The sequence below is a fragment of the Oikopleura dioica genome, chromosome XSR (genome assembly GCF_907165135.1).
Source record: "Oikopleura dioica chromosome XSR, OKI2018_I68_1.0, whole genome shotgun sequence".
NCBI classification, from domain to species: Eukaryota; Metazoa; Chordata; class Appendicularia; order Copelata; family Oikopleuridae; genus Oikopleura; species Oikopleura dioica.
In genome coordinates, this window is record NC_137294.1 from 260,443 (window position 1) to 286,207 (window position 25,765).

The 25,765-nt window shown below is 42.3% G+C and overlaps 4 protein-coding genes across 4 annotated transcripts; all 4 read left to right on the plus strand.

The window, feature by feature from the left end:
- The first annotated feature begins 267 nt into the window (after nt 1-267).
- LOC145709762 (coatomer subunit beta'-like) lies at nt 268-5,142 on the plus strand. Its single transcript, XM_081787462.1, has 12 exons — nt 268-435; nt 631-775; nt 819-1,482; nt 1,531-1,716; nt 1,764-2,111; nt 2,160-2,423; nt 2,488-2,652; nt 2,696-2,897; nt 2,938-3,108; nt 3,154-3,260; nt 3,302-3,498; nt 4,214-5,142. The coding sequence occupies exons 1-12, from the start codon at nt 273-275 to the stop codon at nt 4,380-4,382; spliced, it is 2,781 nt and encodes a 926-aa protein (XP_081643588.1). The 5' UTR covers nt 268-272; the 3' UTR covers nt 4,383-5,142.
- LOC145709761 (uncharacterized) lies at nt 4,783-25,708 on the plus strand. The gene is made up of 15 exons (XM_081787461.1): nt 4,783-4,793; nt 12,952-13,040; nt 13,092-13,343; nt 13,391-13,700; nt 14,194-15,887; nt 17,667-18,062; nt 18,143-19,680; nt 20,296-20,463; nt 20,552-20,684; nt 22,992-23,055; nt 23,369-23,534; nt 23,631-23,857; nt 23,998-24,118; nt 24,164-24,381; nt 25,365-25,708. Exons 2-15 carry the CDS (start codon nt 12,965-12,967, stop codon nt 25,435-25,437), a joined length of 5,436 nt encoding a protein of 1,811 aa, XP_081643587.1. The 5' UTR covers nt 4,783-4,793; nt 12,952-12,964; the 3' UTR covers nt 25,438-25,708.
- On the plus strand, nt 5,678-8,020 carry LOC145707161 (calcium release-activated calcium channel protein 1-like). The gene is made up of 5 exons (XM_081784650.1): nt 5,678-5,801; nt 6,836-6,918; nt 6,960-7,047; nt 7,301-7,667; nt 7,831-8,020. The coding sequence occupies exons 1-5, from the start codon at nt 5,678-5,680 to the stop codon at nt 8,018-8,020; spliced, it is 852 nt and encodes a 283-aa protein (XP_081640776.1).
- LOC145707160 (alpha-1,2-mannosyltransferase ALG9-like) lies at nt 8,028-12,922 on the plus strand. Its single transcript, XM_081784649.1, has 6 exons — nt 8,028-8,570; nt 8,626-8,715; nt 9,737-9,807; nt 9,857-10,021; nt 10,556-11,761; nt 12,312-12,922. The coding sequence occupies exons 1-6, from the start codon at nt 8,324-8,326 to the stop codon at nt 12,567-12,569; spliced, it is 2,037 nt and encodes a 678-aa protein (XP_081640775.1). The 5' UTR covers nt 8,028-8,323; the 3' UTR covers nt 12,570-12,922.
- Nucleotides 25,709-25,765: the final 57 nt, after the last annotated feature.

The following is a 25,765-nucleotide window of genomic DNA, read 5'->3' on the forward strand; positions in this document are numbered from 1 at the left end:
ATATATTTTAGTTTGTTTATTTTCAAATATTTTTGAAGAAGGAAATTAATTTTGAGAAAGTCGGTCAATTTTAGTTGAAAAATGAAACTGTCGTAAAATTTTTTCACAAAAATGGCGAAAATGATCCCTTTTTTGATGTTTTTGTTTAACTAGAGTGGCCTGGGGGCGACTCCTTCCCGAGTTTTTAAACCCTACCGGGCTTAAGAAAAATACCAAAAACGACTCATTCTCTTGTTTTTTCCTAGAGTAAGAATTGAATTGAATCTTTCAGAATGCCGCTTAGGTTGGACATCCGTCGAGAACTGACCGCTCGAAGCGAACGAGTCAAATCGGTCGATCTTCATCCCACCGAGCCATGGCTGCTCTGCTCCTTGTATTCCGGACAGGTCCACATTTGGAACACGACCAGTTCTACTCTTATCAAAAACTTTGAAGGTACAGCTGCTTTTTATTTGAAAAAATGGCAAGAAAATTTAAGAAGAAAGAAAATTAGACCTGCCAAAAGCTCGGAAACCTGTGTAGAAAACCTGACTCAGAGATTGAAGGATCTTTCAGACCCTGAGTCAGGTTTGCTACACAGGCTTCCGAAACAGGCTCTAGACAGAACAGAGTGTGACAGTAACGTTTCAGTATGCGATCTTCCAGTCAGAGCGGCGAAATTCGTGCCAAGAAAGAATTGGGTGGTTTCGGGATCAGACGATATGCATGTGCGCGTTTTCAACTACAACACTCTCGAAAGACAACACGCTTTTGAAGCCCATTCAGATTATATCAGGCAAGACCGTTTTCAGCTTTTCTTAATTATTTTTTGTTTCCAGATGTATTGCCGTACATCCCTCCCAGCCGTTCATTTTAACTTCCTCCGACGACATGCTGATCAAACTGTGGGACTGGGAAAAGAAATGGCAGTGCCAGCAAGTGTTCGAGGGCCACACGCACTACGTCATGCAAGTCGTCTTCAACAGGAAAGACGCGAACACCTTCTGCTCGGCCTCGCTGGATCGAACGCTCAAAGTCTGGCAGCTGGGCTCCAACCAGCCGAATTTCACTCTTGAAGGGCACGAGAAGGGAGTCAACTGCGTCGACTACTACTCCGGTGGCGACAAGCCTTACCTCATCTCTGGCGCTGACGATCGCCTCGTGAAGATTTGGGACTACCAGAACAAGACCTGCGTCCAAACACTCGATGGACACTCACAAAACGTCACAGCAGTCTGCTACCACCCCGAGAAGCCGATCATCATGTCCGGCTCTGAAGACGGATCGCTGCGAATCTGGCACTCGAACACTTACCGACTTGAAGACACGCTGAGCTACAATTTGGAGCGCGTCTGGTGCGTCCAGGCGATGAAGGGATCCAACTCCGTTGCGATCGGTTACGACGAAGGAACCATCCTCATCAAAATGGGAAAAGACGAGCCGGCAGTGACGATGGACGCCAAGGGAAAAATCATCTGGTCGAGGAACTCCGAGCTCTGCCACGTAAGAAATCAACCACATGGAATTGAAATATGCTCACTTCCATTTTAGACATCTCTGCAAGGCCTTGACTTCAGCACAGTCCGCGATGGAGAACGAATCGTCCTTCCCGTCAAAGACGGAAGCGCGGCTGAAATCTTCCCACAAACACTGCAGCACAACGCTAATGGACGATTCGTCGTCGCATGTGGCGATGGAGAGTACATCATTTACACTTCCATGGCTCTCAGAAACAAAGTAACTGGCTCTTTACCCGTCCGTTCTTTTAATCACCCCTATTTTAGGCCTTTGGCAGCGCGCTAGAATTCGTCTGGTCCTACAATGCGGCCGAATTCGCCGTTCGAGAGTCCTCCCAAACCGTCAAAATCCACAACATGAACAAGCCCAAAGACGCGAAATCCTTCAAGCCAGAGTTCGGCGCCGACCAGATCTTCACCGGTCCAATTTTGGGCGTCCGCGGCGGCGACTCGCTCGCCTTCTACAGCTGGGAAGACCAGTCTCTTGTTCGAAGAATCGAAATCGACGCCAAGCAAGTTTTCTGGAGCGAGAACCATGATCTCGTCGCGCTTTGCTCAGATGAATCTTTCTACGTCTTGAAATACAACGCTGAACACAACGAAGAACCAGATGAGGTCAGGAAAATCATCATTTAATTCAGCTCTAGAACTCCCTTCTTTTAGGACGGATACCCAGACGCCTTCGAAGTCTTGGGAGAAATCGAAGAAACAGTCAAGACCGGAGTCTGGGTGGGCGACTGCTTCATCTTCACCAACGCGTTGAACCGACTGAACTACTACGTCGGCGGCGAAATCGTCACAGTGGCTCATTTGGAGAAGCCACTTTATCTCCTCGGTTACCTGCCCGATGTCAACCGAGTCTTCCTCGCTGATGCGGAGCTCAACGTCATTTCCTACAACGTCGAACTTTCTATTCTTCAGTATCAGGTACGAAAAATAGATCTCTTTCGCAATCAACCTCTTTAGAACAAAATTTCATCGTGTTTTGTAGACGGCTGTGATGCGCCAAGACTTCGACACTGCCAACGAAGTGCTTCCATCGATTCCAAAATCAGCTAGATCGCGAGTCGCTCATTTCCTCGAAAAGCAAGGCTTCAAGAAGCAAGCCCTCGCCGTCACCACCGATCCAGAGCATCAATTCGACCTTGCCCTCCAGGTTCTTTTCTCTCTTTCAGACCCTTTTCCAAGCAAAATTTCAGCTCGGCGAGCTTGACAAAGTCGTCGAAATCGCAAAAGAAATCGACTCCGTTGAAAAGTGGCGAAGCGTCGCCGATTTGGCGACAAAGAACTGCGAATTAAAACTTGCCTCCGAAGCGCTTCGAAAAGCAAAGGATCATGGAGGTCTTCTCCTTCTCGCCACCAGCGCTGGTGATGCCCAAGCGGTCACCAATCTCGCCAACGGTCAGTCTCATCCTTTCTTTATTTCCTAACCATTTTTCAGACGCCGAAGCAGAAGGAAAATTCAACGTCGCCTTCTTGAGCCACATGCTTACCGGCAATTTGACGGCTTGTTTGAACCTGCTTCTTTCTGCCAACAGACTTCCAGAAGCCGCCATGTTCTGCAGAACTTACCTGCCGTCCGAAGCTCAACGAGTCACTACTCTTTGGAAAGGTAATCAGTCTGATGTTTTTCTTTCTCTATTTTTTCTTTGTTCAGAAAGCTTATCCGGAAAACACGCAGAAGCGATCGCGGAGCCGGAGAAGTACGCAAATCTTTTTGGCGAATATGAAGACTCACTTAGAGCGGAAAAATATTACAACGAGGTGGGGAAAGGTTTATAAAAGTGGGTTCAAAATGGGTTTAGAACAAAACGAGGGAATTTGCTTCTGAGTACCCGGAAATGACGGCGATTACGGAGCGCGATTTGATCGAGGAATCGATAGGAATGGAGATCGAGGAAGACGAGCAACAGGAAGAAGAAGAGGAAGAAGCTGCTGCCGATGAGGAGGAGGAAGAAGAAGTAGAAGAAACCAGTGTTGGAAACGAAGCTGCAGATGAATCAGGAAGCGATCATAATTCTTTCTCGGTGAATGACTCGGACTGAACTGCCTCTTTCTTCCTTTTTTCCGTTTAGAAAAAAAATAATCAGCGAAAACTTTAACTTCAAGACGCGAGTTTGTGCAATATAAATATAAATAAACCTGTTCTTAAAAATTTCAATGAACCACTTCCTCTATTCCCATTCTTTTAAAAACGCAATAAACGAAAAACGTATCTATTTATCTACCACTTTGATATTTCTTAATAAATATTAATATTTTAAACTTTTAAGCGGTGTCTGTACAAAATAAACGCTTTTCTATTTCATCCCTTTTTTTCTATGCTCTCAGGGTTCGAATACGCGCCTTCAGCAAGCTGGAATCATTAGTAGATACAGTTATTAGTTTTCATTATGACTCAGAGGGCGCGAAAGAGCTAGCTGCTTTGAAAGGTAGCAATTGATTACCTTATAGACCGAATACGGCTTTCTGATTGGCTCCACAGCAGAAATGCTTTTTGAGCCAATCAGATGGCTTTATTCAGTCCACAAGCCAATCAAAAGTCACCCTATGAAGCAAAATGCCTACCACAATCTTACTGTATCTAAAAATGATCCAGAACTGTAGGTTTTCGAACCCTGGTTGCTAGTTTGGTGTTTTATTCTTGGTGATTCTTGAGTTGTTGATTATCAAATCAACGATTGAATTGTTGATTACTTTTTATGATCGAAAATGAAAGACGCCAAAGCAGCTGAAACGAACCAAAGCGAGAGCTCAAACCAAGCCTCCCCGGCCGAGATCATCTCCGATTCCGAAGTCGCCGCGCTAGAAGCCGAGCTAGACAACATCGACGTCAACGAAGATGACGTCGACGACCTTGACTCCGAAGATCTTGACTTTGAGTAAATCCACCTTCGTCTCGCTCCATTTTTAATAAAAATAAGTAACGAATTTTTCTTGTGCCGCTCGTCTTCTTTTCTCCCTTTTTTAAAAAAGTCACAGTTCCTATTTTTTTGTGTTTAGCGAATCCAAAATTTTAAGTTGAAGCTGAAATTCCTTTTCAGCTCGTTTTAGTTACAATTTGTCTTCTTGTCCATACATCCAACAACATAACTATGTGCAATCATCATCATTTCTTTTTAACTCTATCTCAGCTGGGCCCGGCAGCCTGTGTAGAAAACCTGAGTCAGGTTCTGAACAGCTCAGATCTCTTCAGAACCTGACTCAGGTTTTCAACACAGGTTGTCGAGCCCAGAGAATCTCACACACAGTATTTGAATAGTTAATCTACTTCCGAGCGTATAGACCGATTTCGGCGTTCTCTAGAATCCCGTTATCAGTAATTCCATTTTATCATAACTTCAACGGAAGAATGCAATATCAAATACATCACGCTCAAAAACGTTTTTTTTTTCGCGAATATACCCATCGATAAAAATATTTAACAACTTCCAGCAGTCTCAAGAGCCCTCCCTTTTTTCCCAAACTTACCTATTAGATGACATTTTCTCAATTTGAGCTGGAAGTTTTATTTAAAAAAATCTTCTGTACAATCACTTTTTTCACTTTGAAAGGATTCGGTGATTTCCAATTTCGTTTTGGCAAGTTTTATTATTTATTACTACTATTCTATTTCTGTGTTCTTATTTACTAGAATAAAGCAATATTTAACACTCTCGTTCGCTGGGCTAGGCAACCTTTGTGGAAAAGCTGAGTCCGGGTCTGAAGCTTCTCAAATCAAAAGCTGAGACTTTTCATTTGAGCTCTTTCAGACCCTGACTCAGGTTTTCTACAACTTTGATGCTTGATTGAAGCAAAAATCGAGCACAGCTCGGCAAGCTGTGTAAAAAAACCTGAGTCAGGGTCTGAAATATCTCAAATGAAAGATTCTTTCAATTGTTTGCGTTACTTCAGACCCTGACTCAGGTTTTCTACACAGGTTGCCGAGCACAGCTCAGTTTTTGCTTCAATCAAGCATCAAAGTTGCAGAAAATCTGAGTCAGGGTCTGAAAGATCTCAAATAAAAAGTCGCAGCTTTTGATTTGAGATGCTTCTGACCCTGACTCAGGTTTTCCCCACAGGTTGCCGAGCACAGCTTCAATCAAGCATCAAAAAGTTTATGAATAATTTCGTTGCAGCGCTTTTTGCAGCTAATTCGACTTTTTGAAAAGAAGAGTCTTTTCAAGAAATGAATTCAGAAAATGGAGAGCAATACGGGGGAGTTTATGCTTTCCGCTCGAGATAACTGCAGAGCAGAGAATGGATCCGACCACGATTTGAGCGCCGCCAACTCGGAAATGATTTACAGAGTTTTTTATTCAAAAGGTAACAGGTTTTTCGTTTTTGGGATTTTATTGAGTAAGAGGCAGATGTTCCAACAACTAGCAATAGGCTATACAGATATTATTGTGTTCATTTTATGCAAAATAAATTCAGATAGATAACTGTAAGCAAAAGGCAAAATTCAATTGAAATACGTAGTCGAAATTCGCATAAAAGCAACATTTTTTAGTACAGAAACGAGTATTTAGGTATTTCGAATATCATTTTATTCATTTTCTATATCTAACCATGCAGAACCTGCTTTTCGATTAGCCACGCAATTTTTTTAGATTTCATTTTATTTTTGCTTAGATTTCGAGATCCGACTCCGCTTAAATCACCCCAAATCGAGGTCATCAAAAGAGGCAGCATACTACTCTACTATTAGCCTACCCTACAAAATGCTACCTCCGATTATTTATCCGCCCAACTTTTTTGACCCACTTTTTTAAAGCAAAATTTGCGTTTCTTTCAAGCCAGAATTATGCAGTAAAATATTCAAACAACTTGAGCTAATCGACCTATTGCGGTTCGCTACGTAAACTCTTATCAGTACTTCTCTCTTTTTGTCTTTTTTGCCTGAAGACCGAAAATTTGGAATATGGTTTTGCGAGTAAATCAAGAGAGAATTTTTTTTGAAAGTATTTTATTTTCAGATAATTTTAATTTGGTGGCATATTTCTACTTCACGCCTTATGAATTCGTAGATATTAACGATTCCATTTTATTCACTGATTTTGGTTTTCACGGAAGTGGCTTAGAAATCAGAACTGTGACGAAGAAAAATCAAAATTTGGTTCCATTTTATATTTTTTCCATTCCGAGGAATCGGCGGCCAGTTAAATATCCCAAAAACTAAGTCAACAAGCCATTCATTTTTATTATTTCTTTTGTTTCTTTGAAAATCATGAAGTACCCAAAAAACAGGTCAAAAAGTGCTAGTTAATTTGTCGATGCTAAATGAAAAGGGCCCGAGTATTTGATGAACGATCAACTTTTTGTTCCCAAATCTTCAATAAAAACGATTCTTTTTTTAGCAAAGTTAAAAGCGATCGCGCAGACAAGTGCCCTCCTCGCCGGTTTCGCCATGGTGGCCATGGTAGAAGTAACCCTCGACAATGTGCGTTTTCTAGCGCTTTCTTCCTTCTTATCCCTTTTTAGGCAGTTCCGTATCCTTCAATCCTCCTGGTTCTCTTTTCTTGCGTTACTACTCTACTCGTCATTGTCCATCTTTTCTCGCTTATGATCGGTAAGTTGGATAGCTAGGGTCGAGAATCCGCTTGCGGCTTCGAGACATAATATGAAATAGCCGCGCTTCAATCTCAAGTAGCATGTTGAATCGCGGCTTTTTCGGTCTTTTTCTTGATATTATCGTTTTCAAAGCCGCTGCGCGGCTTTAATTATCCATATTGTGTCTCGAAGCCGCAAGCGGCTTCTCGACTTTCGTCTGTATTAAAGTAGCTGCTCTTCTTTTTCCTCATTTTTAAAATTCCAAATTCCAGCGACGTGTATTCTTCCGAACATCGAAGCCGCAGTGGGCATCCGCAAATGGTCGAGTTCTCCGCACAACAAGTTCAAATCTCAAATCGAAGTGGCGTGGATTCTCTCAACTGGTTTCGGCCTGGTACTTTTCCTCATAGAAGTGGCTCTTCTGATTTGGATCAAGTTCTGGACCATCATGGATCATGGAAGCCCGAGCGTCGAGGAAACGACCGACGATACTCCTCCCACGACGATAGAGCCAGAATCGGACTTGCCGAACAACAATCCTTCGCACAGAGGGGCAATGCTAGCGGCGATCATTGCTTCTGTCGCGTTTCTAGTGCCAGGCGGCATTGCCTTCGTCTACTTTGGCGCCAGTTTTTACAGGTTAGAAATTCTCTGATTTTTTTTTTCGAAAAAAATAAGGAAGTTTTTGAACTTTTTCTTTGTTTGCTCGATTCATTTATGAAAGAGAGAGATAGTGACATAATGTCACTGACATTTGCATGAGTATTTGCTTGAATTGGTGATTTTTAAGTGTTTTTTTTAGTAAACTAGCGAACCACGCGAGGGAAATAAGAATGTCCGAAATGGACAAGATTCACGAAAAACGCCTTTTGCTCGATGGAGAAGGAATCGGGGAAGGGAGGATTTCAAACGCTTCTCTCTATTCTTTCAAGGAATGGTTTTCATCAGTCTATCTCTATTTCGATTTATCGACAGAGAATGAAACCGAATAAAAAGTCTGCAGAGCAAAACTTGAAAATCGTCTGAAAATTGCCGATTGTCGATTTTTTCTATTTCTGTTTCTAATTTAAAAATTTTCAAAAATTTCGTTCTTGATCCTGTTTCCTACAAAATCCGCAAAGTTCCTCTTTCTACCTCCTGGAATCGAAAACTCACTCATTTCCGATTCAATTCTGATTTCATTTCTTCCGATTCTCTTTGCCAACTCCTCTTCAAGTCCGTGTTTCTACTGTAGAACTATTGAACTGTACATAAAGACATTCTAGCCTACTACTGTATTGTTTATTTTGTAAAGAATGATGATTATTAATTATTTTATTTTCAAAAACGCGCTCGTACTTAAAAAAAAGCTAATTTCTTTCATTTTCCAATTTTATACTTCAATTTTAACAGTTCAAAAATTCACAAAAACTAAAGATCTAAAAAAGCATTCGCCTCCACCGTCTCATAAATCGTTATCGCCCTTGTTTACTCGTGTTGCTCTTCAGATGCCCGTGCCCAAACAGCCGTGTCCAGTTAGACAAAGAAAGTTCGGCGTTGTAGGTAAAAAAAAAGCAGCAGCTCTTGAATCTTAATTTCTAAAAAAGCGATTTTGAAGATAAAATCGCGCCGCAAGAGAGTGACGACGAAGACGATCGAAAGCCCTTTCCTTCTGGACCAAATAATGCGCAGACCTCCACTATAGACGGTAATTAAACCTGTATTCCAAGTTAACTTACCTACTGAAACCCTTATTTTTTTGTACCAAGAGCTCAAGCATTTATATATCTCTGCTGATCTTTTCTTTTGGATTTAATATAGGAACAACCTTATTTTCTTTGAAAGAAAAAGACGACAAAACTCTAGGGTCTGTTTGATATCACAGAGGTCATTTTATAATTTATTTCAATAGTTACAGGTAATAGTATTCTTTGATAAACCGTACGCAGTCTCCAACCTGGGGATCCTTTTGCTTAAGGAAAATTCGGTTTTCATTTTAAAAGTTTAATCAAGATAATTTGTTTTTGTCAAATAGCAATTATTTTCACTGATATTTCTCTCCCCGAAAAAATGATTTTTTGTTGGTGTTGATCGTAAATGCAAAGTTATCGCTGCTACGGGTTATCAATTTCATTTAATGAGTTATTGCTTCTTTTATTAATTTTTCTAACTAACAGTTATAGTAAAAATATTTTCCAAAAATAAAGGTCAAGCTCAAGTAACAGACAAGTGTTTGCGTATTTTTAAAGTACGGAAAACAGTTAAAAATCATGCCAGACATCATAAAGCGTTCATTTAAAAGTTCTTTCATATTTTTAAATTTAATTAATTAATATCATGGGAAGTTCCCATGATAGTTCCCATTGGGAACAACAAATAGTGAGTGTCGTGAATTCGACCAAAGTAGGTTGGTTTTGTTATAAAATCACTACGTCCAAGGTGCCATTCGGAGATCATTTTAAGTATTTTGCTTATTTTTCTCTATCATTTCGAGCCTCTGCGCTGGAAAAGCGCTTCTACCAGACGGGGATCGTAAATGGAGAGTTATCGCCGCTACGGGCCATCAATTTTATTTCAAGAGTTATTGCTCCCTCTGCCCCAATAAATCTTTTGACTACAACAAGTAAGGGGATCACTACGCTATCCCTAAAGCGAGGAAAAAGCTTAATCTCGATGTCCATCCCCTAAATTCATCGGTTAATTGATCGATTGATTATTTCGTGTTTTAGATCCAAATGCTGCCAGCGGAGATCAAGGAAAAAGCACCTTTAAAATTTTACTCACTGCCTCCCTCTTTTCTGTAAGTACCCAAAGCTTTGAATCAACGTTAGAATAACCTGCTTTTCTAGGTATTTCTGAATGGCATCAACGATTGCGACGAAACGTTCAACTATTGGGAGCCTCTGTACTATTTGATCAAAGGAGGGGGGTTCCAGACTTGGGAGTACTCGCCGGAATATGGACTCAGGAGTTGGTTCTATATTCTTTGCCATGGGCTTTGGTCGCTTTTCTTGGTAAGAACACAGAAACAAGGATATAGAATAATAAAGTTTGAGATGTATTTATTTTCATTTTTTCATTTTCGAGGCATTTTGATGCTTTTTTTTTTATGGGATATTGAATAAACTTCATTTTTTTGGTTTTTTCTCAGAAATTTGTGGTACGTTCATTGATGCGGAAGCTGTTGATTTCATTTTATTCTTCTATTTCTCCACAGTGTAAGGAATTTCGCAGGAGTATGAATAACAATCGAAGGGATGTATCTATTTTCAGGTTTCCAGATTCACGCGCTATGCTGCATTTACTGTATCATCCAAAATCACAGTCTTTATGGAGAAGGAATACCTTTCCTTTTTGATTTCATTTTCGTAGACGCAAAAAAAAAATCCCGCGATGCCTTTTTATATCCCAAAAACGAAGGCAATAAAACATCAGCTAATTTGTCTAGCCTAAATAATAAACGCTCCGAAAAAGTCTTCGATGTATTCTTTGCCTGTCTTATTTGATTGACTCACTTTTCCGAGAAAATCTAACATTTCTATTTGTAGCCGACTTCGATCATTCCGCCGCCGATGTTTTTCTTCTTCCTTCGCCTCATTCTCGGCGTCGTCTGTGCCTGCTGTCAATTGTGGCTTTGCGAGTCGATACAGGTCGTTTTCGGTGGAAATGTGGCGAACATTTGGCTCTGGCTGACTTGCCTCTCCGCTGGCAACTTTATCTCCGCCACAGCTTTTCTTCCTTCGTCCACGTGCATGTATTTGACGTGTTTATGGATGGGCTTCTGGCTCCGAAGCAAGTACAACTGGGCCGTCTACGTCGGCGCTTTCAGCGCCCTGTTCTCCTGGCCATTTTCCGTTGCTCTGGGAATCCCGCTGGCGATCGACTGTCTTTTGAAGAAGAAAAAGCTGACGACCTTCGTCTACTACTGCATCGAAAGTTTCATCATCATCAACTTGGTGATCGTGGCCTTTGACTGGTGGTTCTATGGAACGCCCAAGCTCGCCTGGCTCAATATCTTGACCTACAACGTTTTCTCGTCAAAGGGGCCTGATTTGTATGGAACAGAACCGATTTCCTATTATTTGAAAAACCTGACGATCAACTTTGGCCCAGCCTGGATTCTCGGGCTGTTTTCTCTGCCGATTCTCGTCCTTTCCGAGTGGACAATTTCAAAGTTCGTCAAGCACTACCAGCCGGTTTATGACCTTGGTCTCTGGTTCCTCTCCCCGCTTTACTGCTGGATCCTCGTCTTTTTCTTCCAGGCGCACAAGGAAGAACGCTTCCTCTTCCCGATGTATCCCTGTCTCACCCTGGCGACGGCAGTGGCGATCGGATCGATTCAAAAAGTCTACGCCGCGGTCTTGTTCAAAAAGCTGAAGATTCCGTTCATCGCGATCGGCTACGCAGCCCTCATCGTCACCGGCATTTTCGGTTTTTCCCGGCTTTGCGCTCTCGTCGCTGGTTACTCCGCTTCCAGTGACATCTACCGTTCCCTCTTTTCCAAGCTCCAAAACGGCTACCACTGGGTCGGCCCGACCACACTCTGCGTTGGAAAAGCCTGGCACCAGTTCCCCACGCATTTCTTCTTGCACGAAAATATGACCGCCGAAATCATTCAATCCGAATTCGCCGCTCAGCTTCCAGCCAAATTCGACAAGTGGCCAAAAGGACTCACAGACATTCCAGATCATTTCAACGATGCGAACAAGGAAGAACCAGGCCGTTACTTCGCTAATCCGACAAATGCTCACAAGGTACCATTTTGTTTTTCTTGCTTGAACACGCTTACTTTGTAAAGTTCGGTTTTGAAGAGATAGATGTTAGAAAGAAATGTTTGCTTTTGACAGAGTTTTATTCTCAGGAATTTATAATTTCAGAAGACATTTTTTACAATGAGCCCTCGAAAGGGTAGTTTCACATATAACTGTATTAACAAACTCACTAACGATTCCATTTCATTATTTTCTTTTGTGCTTCTCCAAGAGTTTAAGCCAAATTTATCACTAAAATTTCATTTTCATTTTGAATTTTTTCTCCTTTCTCATACTAAATGGGATGTGCATTAACGCTTGAACGAATATTGCGAAGATTCCGTCGTTCAAGCGTGAAAGCTTATTTGTTAACCCGAACGGGTTAAAAAGCTCCGAGTACTTGACGGAACATCAACTTTTGTTTTCAAAGTTTCGATGAAAATGAGGGGCTTCTCGTTATCATGAAGGATTATCCTTTATTTATTGACGATTCTTTTAGTCTAGATTCTAAATTTAAGCAAAAAGTAGGCCCTTATTTATTCTTTATCTCTAGAACTGTCACTACCTGATCGACACAGATTACGGCGTCGAGTCCGAACTGGAGCCGCTCTACCACCTGACCGTCGAGCATTGGGAAACGCTAAGCGAGCTTGAAATCCTGGACGCCAGCAAGTCGCACTGGTTCTACCGCGCCTTCTACGTCCCCTTTCTTTGGGAAGAAAACGTCCACTTTGGAAAATATCGACTTCTGAAGAACAAGGTCCTTTCACACGAAGGAGAACGAAAACAGGACGAAACAACGGAGCAGTAAAAAAAATAAACTCAAGCACAAAACTTTCAATTGGATTTCCAAAATCTAGACTTTTTTTCTTTTTTTTTCCAAAATTTGGAATTCCAAATTTCGGAAAGCAATATTTTTTGTCCAAACGCTGCAGCTCATTCTTTTCTGTCTTGTGCTCGGCATCCTGTGTAGAAAACCTGACTCAGGGTCCTGAAAGAGCTTTAATTGAAAACCTTCTTCCAGGGCCCTGACTCAGGTTTTCTACACAGGTTGCCGAGCCCAGCTTTCTGTGTTTTTAAAAAGACAACTTTTAGTTCAATTATTGAAATTTTCTGAAAAAATCCTCATGGTGCCTATCGAAAATCTACCAACTTCTTCCTCGACTCACTTAATTCATTCCTCTTTTTTTCAGAATTTAAAAAAGAATGAAAAGACTTCGAAAGGTATTCGGCGGAAAGAAGGACTCAAAAAATGACTCGAGGAGGAACTCGATGGCTGGAGGTAAAGATACTAGTAGATTTCTAGAACTGCGTATTTACGGTGCTTTTCAAGAACCGAAAGACGCGTCCTCCCTCCGGCTGACGGACAGTTTCAATACCCCCTTGCCCAAGCTGCATGCCGCTGCGAAAGCTGGCGACTTGATGAAAATGGAAAAGGAGCTGAGAAAGCTGGGCGCGACTGGGGTAAACAGCAAGGACGACATTGGCAGGACGCCGATCCACATTGCCGTCATCTATGAAAAGAAGGAGGCCTTGGAAATGCTGTGCAAGCAGCAGCAGAAGAATTTAAATGCCACGGATTCTGGTGAGTCCCTTTTTGGGGCTACTTTCTTGTTTATCGAAAAAATTCAGATTTACGGACTCCTCTGATGTACGCCGCAGAATTGGGCAACATCGACGCAGTGGAAACGCTGATAAAATACAAATGCAACATCAATTGCAAAGACAGATTCGAATCGAACGCGCTGCACTACTCTTGCTACGCGAAGAAGCTCTCGCCCGTCGTGGAAAAGCTGCTAGAAAACGGACTCAGCCCGAATGAACCGAACACGCAGGGAGATACGGCGATGCATATTGCTGCGAAAGAGGACAAAGCTGATTTGATGGAGATTTTGTTGAAGTACGATGGAGAGCTGAACAAACCAAATCGAGCTGGTTTAACGTGAGTATTGTGAGAAGATATTTTTTTTATTATTGAAAGCGTTTTTTCATTTAGTATTCATTTATTTTGCAAGATTTTCGACCGTTACAGGTCTTTTTCAGGCAGAAATAAGGGGCAGAACCAAGAAAAGGAAGTAATTTTATGGGTCTGGGGTTTTCATCGGCCGGTAGGCCAAATAACGCGATCACATTGACAATGGATCTTGGATCATGTTGATTTCATTTCATATTTTTCCTCTTTAAGATTTGAATCGTTCAGTCGGGTGATTTTTGTTTGTTTTTCAAAAATTTAACATGGGCTCCATTTTATTTTTGATGAATCTTTCGAGCTGGAGACCCTGTTAAATATCCTTAAAACGAGGTCAAAAAGGTCCCTTTTATTTACGCACCCTAAAAAGTCCGCCCTTCCCATTTTGACCCCCTTTTTTAAATAAAAATTTGCTTTCGATCTTTCAAGTGGTTTCTCTCAAATTTGTCATCATCGTTTTTTTTAGTCCTTTGATGGTGGCGGCGAAAGAAGGAAGACACAACGTGGTAAATCAGCTAACAGCAGCTGGAGCTAAGCTAAATATTTGCGATGCGGATGAAAATGATGCTCTGAAACTGGCGCAAATCGCTGGTCACGGTGGCATCGCGGGCCATTTGAAAAGTAAACTGGAGGAAGAGAAGCTAAAGCAGCCTGCGACACCGGCGTTTGCAAGCAGCTCCGAAAGCGATTCGGAAATGTCGTCGACGGAGTCGGACTCGGGCAGCGAGACCGAGGAGCATTCTTTCAGCAGCAATAGATTTCCGCCACTTCCAGTTAATCAAGTTCCGCAAGTTTCCGCGGCGCCGCCAAAGACCCACCCGAGCACAAACGTCGACACGGGAAAGAAGAGCAAGCAAAAGCCCTCTGGAAGCAACGTCGACACTGGCAGCTGGAACGACACGACAGAATCGTTTTCAGAACCGCCGAAGAAGCCAAAGAAGCGATTCAGCTTCAGTTGGGGTTCCTCAAAGAGCAGCTCGACGAAAAGCATTAAAAATGCAGAGACGAAGATTTCCAAAGACCTCATCGGACAAACTGCTGATCCTCCCAGCTCCAGTGTCGATCCGCCGAGTTCTAGCGTGGACCCACCTCCTCGAGAACTAAGCGTAGATCCTCCTCCTCCAAATAACTCAAAACCAGCGTCGAGAAAATCGTCAGTGAAAAACGACGAGAGCGAGGAAAGCGACTGGAAGAGCTCCCAAGAATTCGTTCTTCCAGAAATTCTAGCGAAAAACTCGACCGGGTCGATTGGCGACGTAGACTACGCTGGAATCGTGGCCAAACATGGCCTTGGCCTTGTCGATAAAGAAGCAGAGAAGAGAAAAAACAGCGAGATTTTAGAAGAACTGCAACATCGCGGGGAACGGCCGAAACAAGTCAATACATTGTACCAAGCAAAGGATCTTGAACCACCACAGCCGCATCCGCAAACTAAAGATCCGTTTATGATTGATTTTTCTTCCGATGAAGACTTTGATGCTGATTCTGACGATCAATTGGAGAGAGCGATCAGTCCACAGCCGCCAGGAAATCCCCCAGAAAAGAAGACAAACGCAAGTGAAGACAACGAAGAGAACAAAATCGAGGAAGAGTCAGACTGGGATGATACCCCCTGTTCATCCCTCAGGCAGCCCTCACATGATCTGACTATTGCCAAGTCGAAGGAAGAAGGAGCGATGGGAAAATCCCTCGAGCCTCATTCTGAAGAAGATGAGTCCGAACTCGTGCCGCTAGAAACCAAGAAAGAGGAAAAGACAAATGTGCCCGGCCAAAACGCAGGTTTCAACCCCATTCCAGTGCAGGGATCTCCGTCGGAAGCGAGAGATAAAAACGAGGAGATTCCGACAGATTCGGAATCTGAATGGACCGACTCGTCAGATTCGTCGATGGGAGGCAACATTGAAAACGTCAAGAAGAGCAACAACATCTTCAACCATGATTTTTTCGGAAGCGACAAAGAAGGCACTTCCCAAAAATCCTCAAATCCCATGTCGCCGAGAACAGAGACGCCTCACTCGAGCGTCATTTCTCCAAGGCCAGATGGAATGTCTCCCCAACCTTCGTCAGAAACAAACAAAAGCGAACGAACGCCCTCATCCTCCGCTCAATCACCTCTTCCTGAAACGACGACCTTTGAAGAATCAACTGTCAAGCGAAACGGTAAGTCAAAAATTATAAATCTCAGTTGTGAGTCTTCGTTGATTTCAAAAAGCGGAAGAAAATTTCTAACAGTAGTTGAAATTTTTGAAAAGTCATTGACGTCACCGCGCAGTTCTCTTATTTTTGGGAATAATTGACGATTTTTATGCTTATGCTAACAATCTCTGTTTGCTCTCCGTTCAAGTATTCTGAGCGCAAACTTTCATGTTTTTTTTCGGCTCTTCGATGAGCGAATTAAAATTATCGATCTTGTAACTTAGGCGATACTGAACTGGGCTCTTCGAAAACATCAGTTGTTGTATTTTCTATAGAGATAATTAGAAAGCGTTATGTCTTTTCCTCTTTCGCGAGATGGAATCCGAAGAATTCTCTACGAAAGCATCGACTCTTTGCTAGGTATAAATTTATTGGGCGGTTTTTCTGATCATCTGGACTCGGCAACCTGTGTAAAAAACCTGAGTCAGCGTCTGAGAAATCTTTGAGGTTTTCTCCCCAGGTTGCCGAGACCAGATGATCTCTTTGAGGTTCGGAAAATTTCCGATTTCTGGTTTGTTTCTGGTAGTGATACTTGTTGGTATTTATCAATAGTTGAATTGGCTCTTCAGTGACAGCTCGGCAAACTCGATCTTTTCGGATTCGAGATTTATTCTGATGCGCTTTCGCCGCTCTGTTAGCTCAAGAGAAAGAAGGTAGTCAGAGTAAGTGTAGCTCAGTATGTGCGCTTGAGTGACGAGGACACAGGGCTCGGCGCAAGTAAATCGTCTAAAATTACGCTCCAGATGCAACTGAGTCCAACGGTGTGCCAACAACTCAAGAGTCGTGGCGTCACTACTCTAGCTACCAAAAAGCAAAGCTCCATCGTTTTTCAACAGAACAATACCAACTTTCACTCTTTTTGTCTTTTTGATATGAAAAAGAAAAAACATTTTTGGAGCGCCGCAATTCACATTTTTGACTTTTGCTAATCTAAAATAGAGATGTAAAGAAAAAAGAGAGAAAAAAAGCTGAACTGACTTTACCGCGGAACAAGTTTTTGGTAGCACTTATATTTAATTAAAAAATTATGTGCTTGTCTCAGAAGAGTCTTTTTTTCTTCAACTTGTGCTTTGAATTCAAGTAATTCTAGTGCCAATATCTGAATTATTCATCAGCAGATTCAGATGAAATATTTAGTCACTGAGCAACCTGTGTAGAAAACCTGAGTCAGGGTCTGAAAGATATTAAATGAAAAGCCTCGTAATGGGGTAATGATCTTTCAAACCCTGACTCAAGTTTTTCTACACATGTTGCTCAGTGACTGAATATTTCATTTAAATCTGCTGATGAATAATTCAGATATTGACACTAGAATTACGCCCTTCCATAATAGTAATAATCAGCATTACTCAATAACTTGAAAATTGAAAATATATACTCGAGATTATATCCTACAAAACTATTACTATTATTTTTGTCGCAAATAAAACAAGTACTTGCGAGTAAGAGAGCAACTAAGAGAACGCTTCAATTCAACTGAAAATTGTTCATTTCAAGTTTTTGAATTGCGGCGCGTGTGTTTTACAAGCTCCAAATTAGTTATCGCAAAAACATGAAGGCATAACTCTCGTTCTGAGCATGGCTCTTTGAATGAGTGTTTATTCTTCACTTGAGTTAGAATAGATTTGGTGCCCTAAGTAACGGAACAAACCAAAGATTAAAACCAACATCCGGAGCAGTGGCTTTCTTCAGCTGACAATAAGCAAAGCAGTAGAATAATAAAAATTAAATTCCGCTTTTCAGAACGCGACGAGGAACTAGCGGAATCGGAATCTGCCACCGCAGAGAGCACGAACGCGGCGCTGGTCGCAGATCCGCCCACTGAGCAGTTGGACAACATGGAAACGTCGGAAAACAACACTTCCAAGTTCCTCGATGACGATCCCTACATCTGCGTGCGCCAGCGCAAGGAGCAGTTCCAGAAGATGGACGTCCCCCTTGCCGCCTCGATGAACAAAGACCCTACCATCCAGCCGCAGTATTCAAACAATCAGCCGATAAAGTCGGCAAGCAAGAGCTCCCTCGGATCCGTCACTTCCACATCTCGCACGTCATCGCAGCCCGCCAAGCCAGTGGTGAAACCAGCCTCGAACTTTTCTTCCATCGATCATCGCTCTGGATTGTCAAAGTCATTTGGAGGTAAGATTTTGAGAAGCCGCAAATCTTTCCTTGATTTGGTGGAAGTTTTCCGCCGTTCTGAATTAACTGTCAATATTTAGCGGAAGAGGATCTTGCCCAGTCGATCACTTCCTCTGCGGACTTCGGCCGAGTGACCCCGATCGGCTCAATGACAGACCTGACCGGCTCACGCCAATTCGACGACATTTCTAAAACGAAGAACGCGTCGAAGTTGCAGAGCGAGCTCCAACGATCGGACCCGTACTTGGCCAAACAATCGGAATTGTACAAAGATCTCACCTCGCAGAATCAATTGAACGAGCGTGATTGTATTATCAAGACACAAAAGGAGTCGATCAAGGGGCTCCAGCACGAAGTTAATCATCTCAAGGAACTGCAGCGGGCGAACTGGGCGGCGAATCGATCCAATGAGTCCTTCGCCGAGCACGAGGACCTGAGCCAGAAGAACTTGCAGTTGACGATCGAGGTGAGCGACTTGCGGGAAAAGGTCGACGAAATGATGAAAAAAGAAGCGGAATACGAGCGGCAAAAGAACGAACACTCGAAAGTCAGGGAGCTAATAACCGGCATCAACGAGTCGAACATGCGCAATCTCGAGAGCTTCGAAGACCAACTCAAGAAGCGCGCCATCGCCATTGAAAAACTGCGCGGCGATTTAGACGAGAAGCGGGCGCGGCTGGACAGGGCCGAGAATGAAATTACGCTTTTGAATGAGACGAATGCGCGGCTGCGCGTCGAGGCAGACAAGGTCACTCAGCAGGCGACGCTGGAGAAGCAGATCGAGGATCTCAAGGAAGAGAACAAGCAGATCCGCCAGAACACGGAGATGACGGACAAAATGCACGACATGAAGCACGAGTTCCAAACGCGCCTCGGCGAGTTGGAGAAAGAAAAGGCCGAGCTGGCTAAAGAAGTTGCATACACCAAGGACGTTATCGCTGACAAGAGTGGGCGATTGTCGCACGCCGAGGCAGAGCTGCTCGAATTCCGCCGCACGGATCCGGTGCTCCGGCGAAACAACGAGGACCAAAAGCGCGAGATCGACTTTTTAAAGACGCAAGTGTCGAGTTTGGAGGCAAAATCTGCCTCCGAGTCGGCCAAAATCATCAGGCTTAACGAAGAGAGCGAGCGGCTTAGGGACAATCTCCTGGCTTCGGAGACAAAGCTCCAGTCTCAAGTCGAACAAATGCGCAGCGCAGAAGTGGGCAACACGGAGGCCGAGAAGAGCCTGGCGGCGGAGCGGGCCAAGGTGCTCAAGCTGCGCAACGACTGCGACAACTACCGCACGGAGGCGCTGAATACGGCCAACGAAAAGGAAGAGGTCAAGAATCAGCTAGGCCTGGCGAATGACAAGCTTAAATTGGCGGAGACGCGAAGCAGGGATCTGGAAATGGAGCTGCGCAAGGCCAACCAAAGCATCGACCATCTGAAGGCGACTTCCGACGTAGCAATGAACGGCAACGACCACAAACTCGCAGTTGCCGAGTCCAAGCTTGAAAACGCGAACACACTCAACAGCGAGATGAAAGAAGAGACGCGCAAACTGGTGCAAGAAATCGACCAGCTCCGACGCGTCGACGTCGAGCAGACGAAAAAGATCGCCCAGCTCGAGGCACAGGTAGATTCAGGAATGGAGTTTATTACAGTAACATAGCTAGCCTGTTTCTTTTCTCTTTCGTTTTTTTTTGCTTTACTAATTATTGAAAATGCGCTTCGAATGTTTCGAGCTACTCAACCTCGAATCTGCGTGCATGTTTCAGCTTGTTTTTTTTTCTAAATCAGTTTTCTAATTTCGGCAGTTCTTTATATTTTCTTTCAAAAATCTTGAATGTTGCAAGTATAAAAAAGAATAATACAAGAAAAATAAACTAGCCGATGTTAGAAAAGACCAATTGACGGAGCGACGAAAAACTGCGACAAAATTTACGTGGGCGGCTTCTCAACTGCTCATCGGTAAGTTGGACAAATAGAGGCTTCTGATTGGATAAAACGAGAACCTGTATTTAAAACCAGCCCACCAATCCGCAGCTGAAAATCCGCCCACGCAATCTTTGTCGCATTTTTTGTCGCTTCGTCAGTTTTACTCAAAGTAACAACTTTTGCTTTCCCAAATCTATGTGAGAAATATATCTCATTTTCTCAAATAGATGTGAAAAAGTGCTTGAAAGTTTTTTGCTTGAAAATATTTACTGACCATACTATTGGATAAAAGTTCTATAAAACCGAAAATCAGGAGTACTTGTTTAAACGCCGCAAAGACAACCAGAGCAAGAGCTCGTTGACGCTGCGGGAGCAAGAATGGATGCGCGAGAAAATGCAGCTCAACGACGAGCTGCACAAGCTCAAGCTCCAGTCGAACGAGGACAGACGACAGTTGCAGAATCTGCAGGCCAGGGAAAAGGTAAAAATTCCTTTAAACTTCAAAGAAGGAAGGAGCATTTTTTGCTTTGTTTGCGCTGTTGACAGCCGCGTAAATAATGTTTGTCAAGGAGAACGCGTCAGAGCAGGCGCAAAAAATACAAATACTCGAGGCCGAAGTCGCCGCCAAATCTGAGGACTTGGGCAGATTCAAACGACTCAATGAAAAACAGTATCGGCAACTTATCGCTCAGGAAGAAAAAGGTAAAAAATGACCCCTTCTTTGAATTAAAAAAAAAACGGGAAAACAGGCGACAATTTTTTTTGTCGCTCGCGATTCGGGAGGGGGTGGCTTTTCAGGTGACTACTGGCCATTTGGCCAAATACGAGTTTCTTATTTGTTAAAAATTTGTCGCTGGAAAAAAGCTGAAAATCTGAAATTTAAATTGTCGCGGATTTAAAAACGCTATTTTTCGACAAAATCGGTATTTTTGTCGCGGACAAAAATGTCGCATTAAAAATAAGTCGCTCGGAAAAAGAGTCGCAAAAATAGTCGCGAAAAACAAGAATTTCATCGAAGAAATCGCATTTGCGATTTTGTCGCAGGGGAAATTGTCGCTTCCGCGACAAAAGGGGTTTGACTGCAGCTTGATGGATATTTTTGTTTATTGTGTTGAGTTGAGTTGCTGATGATTAGGAGGAGGAAGATAGTTCTGGGAGTTAAATGACCCTTTCTCTGTTGGTTGGGCGCCCTCTTAGAGTGGCCAAACACTCCGAGTGTTTATTCTTTACAGGAGACTTTCACGTTTTTTTCTTGATCTTTTTGTTTTTGTTGTTTTGCAGAAAATGGAGCAGTAGTCAGATAGAAGAAGCGCGGTCGAGAATTAACCAAAATCCAGATTCTCACTTTTCAAAATGGCGGAAATGAAGAAGAGCGCTTTCTGCTGCCCACGGGCGCAGGAGTCAAGCACTGGAAAGCCGACCATCGTGGACAAAGACATTTCCCAAAATCAGCAAAAATTCCACTCGATGAGAAAACTCAAGAACGAGCAGTCCACGCTCCACCAAGAACAACTCACTAAGGAATCAAATGTTGACACTTCATTTTTTTTTGTTTTCTGATCTGCTTTTTCGATGACTAAATATTTGAATTAACGATCGGGGAAAAATATTCTTCTAATGTATTAAATTAAATATTTTAATATTTTTTGATAAAGTACAAAATTTCAAAAGATGATAACAAATTTTTCTAGAGATCATGTTTGACCATGTCCAAATCAAAACTCGATACCCTGTGTAAAAAACCTGAGTCAGGTTCATTTTATCTCTATTCAGAACCTGACTCAGGTTTTCTACGCATGTTACTAAGCACATGCCTATATGCCCATTTTCAACCAATGAAAATGCTCAAAATATGCAGTCAGCCAATCAGAAGTCAGAATTAAATAAAATCCAAATTTTTGTCAAAATTTAAAAAAGGAGATGATCGAAGTGTCCCGCACGACAAACCGCCTGGTCAAGTCCTACTCCTCCCTTCTGACTGAGATTCAAACTATCAGGAAACAAATCGAGGCGGAAAACGAAGAAATCATTCTCGATCGCTTCACTGTCTGATTATCCATTTGCCCATTTATCAGGATTATTATATTTTGTGATTCATTTTTATTTTTTTGGCTCTTTTTTAGTTTATAAATATTTTTGTCGGATATATGGAAGTCTGTAGGAGGGTAGTAGTATTTTGATTTTCTTGTTGACAAACAGAAATAAGGGTGTCATCGTGTTAATCAAAGGAAAAAAGGGCGCGTATGAATACGATTTTGATTTCTAATCTTTAAAAACTTGAAAAGCCGCGCGCGGCTTTGAGAAACACAATGAAAAAGCCGCGCTTTCACATTATATCTCAAAGCCGCGCGCGGCTTTTCCATTTTTAAAGGTCATAAATCATAATCGTATTTATCCGCGCCCTTTTTTCCTCTGATTAACACGATGACACCCTTATTTTTCTTGATCAGTAAAAAGACCTAAATTCAGGAAAAAAAGCTGGGGGAATATCAAATTCTTGATATCCCCCCGATTGAGTATTTGAAGGAGGAAGTAAGCTTATGTAATCGGCATTTTTTGGCATGTCAAGAATTCGAACTGCTTACACAGGCTTAATTGTCCTTGTTGAATTGGAAACTGGATCGTCGAGTGTCTTTGTTGCCAGTCGTATAAGCAGAGAATAAATTAGACTCGTGCCATTTGAATCTTTCGAAAATGGTTGGAGAGATCAGCAGAACTGTCATTTTAGGAATTGGTCTAGCAAGTAGCAAGGGATAGAGAAAGAGAAAAAGGTTGTAGCCATTTTCAGAGAAATTTCGTACTACAGTGCGGTGCAAAAATTGCGCGGAAAGAAATTCGAGAATCACCCGATCAAAGTCAAGCGTTTATTGATAGAATCATACAAGCACGCGAATTAGAACTATAAACTGTCAAGCTAGAGTAAATCAGTCACACCCCTCCCCTGTTATTTTTCTTTTCCCGCTCATAAATCATAAACGCCCTTTTCGTCCTATAATGGTAACTTCCAAGGTCACGCCGGTCAGGAAGAAACGCAGCTGCTCAGAAGAGAAATCGAAAATCTCAAACTTCAAACGTAAGTTTTTTTACTCAATGATTTTAGTAAATTTATAACTTAACGAAGTGACACCCTTATTTTGTTAGCACACTCATTCAGTCTCTTTTTAAAAGCAAGCTAGCTTTCCTTTTTTCAAAAAAAAATCGAAAATCCGCTTGCGGCTTTGAGCAACAACTTTAAATAGCCGCGCTTCGCGCGGCTAAGATGTTAATTACTCGAAGCCGCAAGCGGCTTCTCGATTTTTTCTTTTGAAATAGACGAAAGCTTGAAAAGAGCTTGGACGAGTGGTTGAGTCTTAATAAGCTTCTTATTAATTTGGTCTTTTTTTAAGGTCAAGTGTGAACAGCTCAGCGAACGATCAGATGATCAATCTTCGGAACGAAGTGGAGACGTTGAAAGCGAAGCTGCGCGTCGAACAGGACGCGCGAAAGACGGCGCAAGGCGTTTCCAAAGAACTTCAAATGAAACTTGACCGGCTGCGGATTAGAGTCGCCCAGGTAAAAATTTGAAATTCGAAATCTCCGAATCACGACAATCTCGTAATTACGCGATTCCTCTTCCTTGCTATCAAATTCTTAAAAAGAATCATCTAGAAAAAGGCCAAGTTCGACATCAAGGACATCGAGGAAATTCAAAAGCGCTACCGGGAGGAGTCCCAAGCCGATTTGGAAAACAAACTCGCTCAAGTCAACCAGTTCCTTCACGAGCAGCAACTGCGCAATGAGAAGCTCGACAGATTGAAAGCCGAAAATTATCAAAATGACTTGAAGTACCAGGTCAAACGCATCGCGGAATTGGAAGCAGAGGTTGCCAGATATAGGTAAGAAAGGAGGCGCGGAAACCTGTGTAGAAAACCTGAGTCAGGATCTGAATTTCAGATTTCAGGATCAGATTTCAGATCCTGACTCAGGTTTTCCACACAGCTTGAAAAGTAAGGGTACTTATTGTAACTGTAATTAGGGACAATTCGTTCGGATTCGAGTACGAAAAGAACTCCAAGTACAAAGACTTGTACAGGCAAGAAACTGCGGCGCGGGAAAAGTCGGAACACGAATCGTCGGCGATGAGGAAGCGATTAATGGTAAGATCGCGATTCTTTCTTGATCCCGTCTTACCGATTTCGAAGGAAATAGAAGACAGACTCGCGACATCGGAGAGACGCAACAATCTCAGCCAGAGTTATCTCAACCAGAGCTTCGGGGGCAACACGTCGGGCTACGGAACAAGCAGATTCAACACGAGCGACAGGCTCAACTCTTCCTCGCTGTCAGCTACCTTGCCGCTCGAAGGGAGCTCGCTAAGGCGAATGTCACCCGACTTGCTTTCTACCCAGGGACTTTATAGGTGAGCTGAAGCTATTTGTACATCAGTAAAGGGCGTTTCACCCAAAAATTAGCGAAAGGAAAGCTATCAATTCCTCTGAGTCCTTCCCTAAATTTAATATACTAACACTTTATTTGGGATACCCTCCGTGTGCCGGGAAAACCTCCGTGTGCCGGGATTTTGGCCAAGAATCCCGGCACACGGAGGGTGGCGTTCTAGAGGCTTCAAAAAGTCCGTGATTTTGAACCAAGAATCTCCTCAAATCGTGTGTTTTTGAAGAGATACTAATTGTTAAATATAATTCAAGACAGTCTTATCATTTTTTCGCCTAACCCTAACCCAAATAAAAGAAGAATACGGTCAAAAAATAAATAATCTGCTTGACGGACATAAGAGTCAATATAATAACATAATAAAACTTATTTTATGGATATAAATTCACAACATTCTTATCCAAATAGAAGATTTATAAATCCTTTGCAATTGTACATAGATAAGCATCGCCAAAACAATATTGTTCTTTACCCTGACCAAATATTAAAGAAGAACCCTTAGCAAAACCTTTAAAAAGACGGTGAGAGGGGATTTCTAGAACGTTTCGGATTTGACCCTCCCTGTGCCGGGATTTCAAGGTTTTTCCCGGCACAAGGAGGGTACCCGCTTTATTTGATCATAAAATTCGAAAAGACACTTGCGGCTTCGAGTAAAACTATTCAAAAAGCCGCGCGTAGTGCGGCTTGAAGTATGGTAATACTCGAAGCCGCAAGTGGCTTCTCAAATTTTATGATCAAATACGGGTGCTAGTATATTAACTTTAGGGAAAAACTCGGGCCAGTTCTTGATCTCTCACTATTTTAACACTTCCTCTTTTGAGAAAAAAGAAGCAGCGCCTCAGTGCGAGAATCGCGCATTTCAATAATATAATCCACAAAGCCGCTTCTCTTGTTTATTTATTGCTATCGATCGTGGCTCGTCTGTAATTCCTCTGTCTCAACCCTTTTTAGCCGCGTCGCTGACGCCGTCTCCCGCGCGGAAATGGACTCGAACGTGCGTGCCAGCCCGCTGCGGAGAATTTAATAAGAAAATTCGAAAATCGAAAAATCCAACCTTCAAAATTCCAAAATTTCAAAAAAGAAACAACGTCAATGACCTCAAAAAAGAAGAAACCCTACTTTTAAATATTCCTTCTATTTAAAAATATTTCGTACTGTCTAAAGTTTAAACTCTGCCGAGCATTTTTCCTCCCTTTTTCTCAAATTGTAAAAAGCAAGAGTGTTTTTAAAAAAAGATCTTTATTTTTATATTGTCAAAAATCATTTTTATACTTCCGGAATTTCCAAAATTTAATGAAAAGAAACTCATTTTCTGTAAAAAACGAAAATAATAAACTTTTATTTAAATAAAA